The following is a 4,843-nucleotide window of genomic DNA, read 5'->3' as shown; positions in this document are numbered from 1 at the left end:
TATATATATATATATATATATATATTCATAATAGAGTGAAAATATATATAAGTTAAAATACATTTAATGTTTTGTAGATGATTATTGCCTCCGATGAAACTCGACATATACCGCAACACAATCAGGAATCGTGGTGGCAGTGGCAAAACGTTCCACCTGGGCACCAATGGCAGCATCATCAACAGGGAAATCAGTGGAACAAACCAATCATTATTATTCAAGAAACTCCGAACACAGATACAAATCATATATCATCTCCGCTTCCGACAACGGAAATTCCTAATAACAATAACGAACAAACGAATTCTCCGCCTTATCATGGTGGAGAAGGAATCATCGATATTAGAGCTGGGCCAACAGAATAATCTATGTATTTTTTTGTACTTATTATTTAATTAAATCAACTTATATATATATATATATATACATATATAAATAATTAAATAATATAGTATAATTATTTAACTTTTTTAATAAACCTGCATTGTTTCTTAATTGTACATTATTATTTATATTTAAAAAATGTTTATACATATATGTACATATATTTTTTTCAATCATGTAGGTCACAAATTGTAGCTTTAAGAATATTGAATAAAGATTATATTTAGACATTTGTATATGTAAAGTATGATAATGTTGTTCCATTGTTTGCAATAGGAATTTTTCAACACGATATGCTACGTATTGTATTATGTTTTGAATGTTTTGAACTTTTTAGTCCTGAAACAAGTAAGAGATTACAGCATGGATTTTTTTAGCATAACACAATTTTTATAAGATATAAAAAATCAATCAATCATAATCCTTCATTTCCTTTCTTTCTGTGAAATGGAAAATTCTGATTGGTTAATTTTCCATTTCCTTTCTTTCCGTGAAATGGAAAATTCTGATTAGTTAATTTTCTTATGCGTTATATAAAGCTCCTTTATCAACTATAATACGATTACAAGAGTCGGTCGGCCTGCAGTCAGTTCTGCTGAGTTCTGCGATATCATCAATGATGTCGTATGATACGGGCTTTAGGGAGACTTCACATCTTGATAGAAAAAACAGGAAGTATAAAAGCAGAAGCACTCTTCTGTTTTCTTTTCAGCGCGAGTTCTAATTGGCTTCTACTTTTCTGTCTTTTGCTTTTCTACTATCAAGGCACAGTATAACCAGAGAGAAACCGAGAGGACATGACGGCCTAAAACTTGTAACCGCAAAATGCTTCCACGCACTACTACCCTCTGAAGAAGTGGATGTAAACTACATGCAAGATCCACTATTCTTAGGATAACGCATCTAATTTTCAAGACTGATGGTAAGTAAATATTCGCGGTTCGTATAATCGTATTCGCGCTACATAAAATGTGGATCAGAATAAATATTCTTCTCTGCAATTATATGTATGCTTACTTTCATGCGCGTGATGTTTCTTATTAAGCTTAAAAGTATTAACATTAAAGTTGTATATTACACCCATTTTTTTTACAAATATGTTAAAATATATATCGCGCGTGTTTATATTTTAAATAAGTTATATATACATACATATGATCCCGGCAATTGATCGCTTTAATGTACTTTACTCTTGTACGCGAGTCAGCACAGCCACACTGTGGGTCGAATTTTTTGACATAATAAACGGTGAATAAAAAAAGTTGAGAAAGAGCAAAAAATTAGCAAAAAAATAGCCCTTCAAGAATATGTACTTGTTTTTTCATTTGCTGCTATTTTTCTTTGTGGCTGTGGCACAACCACATGGAAGTAAGCATATACATATAATTGCAGAGAAGAATATTTATTCTGATCCACATTTTATGTAGCGCGAATACGTTTATACGAACCGCGAATATCTACTTACCATCAGTCTTGAAAAGTAGATGCGTTATCCTCAGAATAGTGGATCTTGCATGTAGTTCACATCCACTTCTTCAGAGGGCAGTAGTGCGCGGCAGCATTTTGCGGTTACAGGTTTTAGGTCGTCATGTCCTCTCTCAGGTTTCTCTCAGCTCTCAGGTATAACTGACTGTGGTCAAGGATAAATTTCCTTAAGCTTATTATGGGAGCTTTCTTCATGCGACACTGTAATAGTGACCCTTAGGGCTGCGCACAATAGGAGAAATATTAGGAACAGATATTTAAATATAAGAATTTTAATCTATCAGAACTGTGTACTGTGGAATGTGCGCTTTCTAACAGGTTAAAATTCTTATATTTAATATCTGTTCCTAATATTTCTCCTATTGTGCGTAGACCCTTTCATCTTTGTTTAACATTGGCAAATGACAAGGATGTAATGATTCACTGTGCTATATTGTGTCATCTGTTGGAAAGCTCCCTATAACTGTATTTCAGGAATGCAGATCGTCTAAATATAGAGAAGACGGCCTTTTACACCTCATTACTTTCATTGTAAACGGCTCTTTAAATACTGGGTGTCGCACGTCGCACTGTATGATTGCAGACATCACAGAATTTACTTTTTGTAGTGTATTGCCAGATTGTCAGTACTGGATGAATCTTCTATCTAGTTTTAGTGCATTTTAGTGCTGAGTTAGTGCTGAACAGTGTTGGGTTATCTGCGAATGCGAAAATATGGCAAGTTCGTCACGGTAAGCTTCACGAAAAATGAATCTCACTCTTGGACGTTGATTATCGAAAATGTAACAATCGTCACGAGTTGCATTTAATATTTGTCAATATTGCAACTGAAGTAAGGTTAAGATTGCGTTTTAATTTCTAATTATAGTTTTATTTACTATATAGGACACACTTTTCATCAACATAAAAATAAATTAATCGCGTGATAAGGTTGATATATAACACAAATTAACCTTAATAGTTAGACCAAAACTAATGTGCATAATTAAAATTATATCAAGCTTGGATCTAATCTAATCTAATGTTTATAATTAGAAATAAAATCAGGATGAACAATTTACTTGTCTGTTGACATTGGCAGAAACATGCCATAGATCTGTGTTTGAACATAAGATTTATCTAAATAATGCCAAACACATAAATTATTCACAAAAGTAAAAATTAATTTTCTTATAGGAATCCTACAAACAAGGTTTGTTGTTATGCACATCCAGATGCCCCACTTATAGAAGATTATAGGGCAGGAGATCAGATTTGTTCAGAATGCGGATTGGTTGTGGGAGATAGGTAAAGCAGACACAGATACAAGTACAAAGATCTCCAATAAATTTGACATTCATACATTCATTTCTTATGCTTAAATAGAGTAATAGATGTAGGTTCAGAATGGAGGACATTTAGCAATGAAAAATCAGGAGTGGATCCATCGCGTGTTGGTGGTCCAGAAAATCCACTCCTTAATGGTGCAGACTTGTCTACAATGATTGGACCAGGAACAGGAGCTGCATCTTTTGATGGTTTCGGTACCGCCAAGTATCAAAATCGACGTACAGTTAGTATTCGATTTTTTTTATTACTTCATGTGATAAAGTCGTTGCTAAAAAAAAACATTCTTTTTCAGATGAGTAGCTCTGATAGGACTCTACTTAATGCATTTCGCGAGATTAATGGTATGGCAGATCGTATAAATTTACCGAAAACTATTGTGGATAGAGCCAATACATTGTTCAAGCAAGTGCATGATGGCAAAAATCTGAAAGGTCGTGCAAATGATGCAATTGCTTCCGCGTGTTTATACATTGCTTGTCGGCAGGAAGGAGTACCACGTACATTTAAAGAGATTTGTGCAGTTAGCAAGATAAGCAAGAAAGAAATTGGTCGATGCTTTAAGTTAATTCTCAAAGCTCTTGAAACCAGTGTGGATCTTATTACCACTGGTGATTTCATGTCTCGATTCTGTTCCAATCTTGGCCTTCCAAATATGGTACAGAGAGCCGCTACACATATCGCTAGAAAAGCAGTAGAAATTGACATTGTACCTGGAAGATCGCCCATTTCTGTTGCCGCTGCAGCAATTTATATGGCATCACAGGTATGCAAAACTATGATGACACTATATTCTGTAATGAAATAGGCATTATTTTATTTTCATGCATTCTTATCTTACACAGGCATCGGAAGATAAGAGATCCCAGAAGGAGATTGGAGATATTGCTGGTGTTGCAGATGTCACAATCCGACAATCATACAAATTGATGTACCCGCATGCAAGTCAGCTCTTCCCCGAAGATTTTAAATTTGCCACGCCAATCGATCAATTACCACAAATGTAAAGCCAAGAAAAAGCTTTACTTTCTTCTTCCGAAATATATTTGACTGTTTTAAAGAGATATTTGTTTTCCATCACAAGCATAATCGAACACATGTAATTCAATATTTTAGTTTTATCAACAGGGTACATTCCTGAATAATGTATATGATCCAATATTCTTTACTGTATGTATAGTGTAGTATGTTAATTATTATTTTCTTTTTATTTTATTTTATGCAGATTATTTTTCGAAGATATGATGGTGCTTTGGTGAAATATATTTAATATTCATATTCTGTTATATTTTATATTTTACATAAATTACGTCATGTGATTTTTACTTCTACGTAGCATGCAACTCAACTTTCTATTATTTCTGTTTATAATTTATAACACGAGAAGAAGTCCATTTAGTGCTACTGTAACTGGTAAAAAATTATTTTTTCAACTGCACTATTAAAAAACAAAATTCTTACAAGAGGACCTTATGTTATTTGAAATACACGCATATACATATATATAAGATCTATATATAAATTCATAGAGATGTAATTATATAATTAATTCTAGTTATATATTAATTATATAAATATACAATTTTCTATAAATTGGACAATTTTTATGTATATATATAATTGATATATAAACTTAATTAATATTTAT

General features: G+C 32.7%; 2 protein-coding genes across 2 annotated transcripts in view; both read left to right on the top strand.

Moving 5' to 3' along the window:
- LOC108772777 (uncharacterized) overlaps positions 1-399 on the top strand; it is a 1,857-nt gene extending 1,458 nt beyond the window's left edge. The window contains exon 3 of the mRNA XM_018538391.1: positions 78-399. Coding sequence (XP_018393893.1) covers positions 78-365 — 288 coding nt within the window. The 3' untranslated portion in view covers positions 366-399. The remainder of the gene's footprint in view (positions 1-77) is intronic.
- A 2,073-nt stretch (positions 400-2,472) lies between these two features.
- Positions 2,473-4,319, top strand: TfIIB (transcription factor IIB). The gene is made up of 5 exons (XM_018538390.1): positions 2,473-2,600; positions 3,046-3,156; positions 3,235-3,421; positions 3,491-3,961; positions 4,041-4,319. The coding sequence occupies exons 1-5, from the start codon at positions 2,584-2,586 to the stop codon at positions 4,200-4,202; spliced, it is 948 nt and encodes a 315-aa protein (XP_018393892.1). The 5' UTR covers positions 2,473-2,583; the 3' UTR covers positions 4,203-4,319.
- Positions 4,320-4,843: the final 524 nt, after the last annotated feature.

Source organism: Cyphomyrmex costatus, unplaced genomic scaffold, assembly GCF_001594065.2.
Source record: "Cyphomyrmex costatus isolate MS0001 unplaced genomic scaffold, Ccosl1.0 scaffold193, whole genome shotgun sequence".
Classification (NCBI taxonomy): domain Eukaryota; kingdom Metazoa; phylum Arthropoda; class Insecta; order Hymenoptera; family Formicidae; genus Cyphomyrmex; species Cyphomyrmex costatus.
Note: the sequence above shows the minus strand (reverse complement) of the source record. Positions and strands in the feature narration are given on the sequence as shown.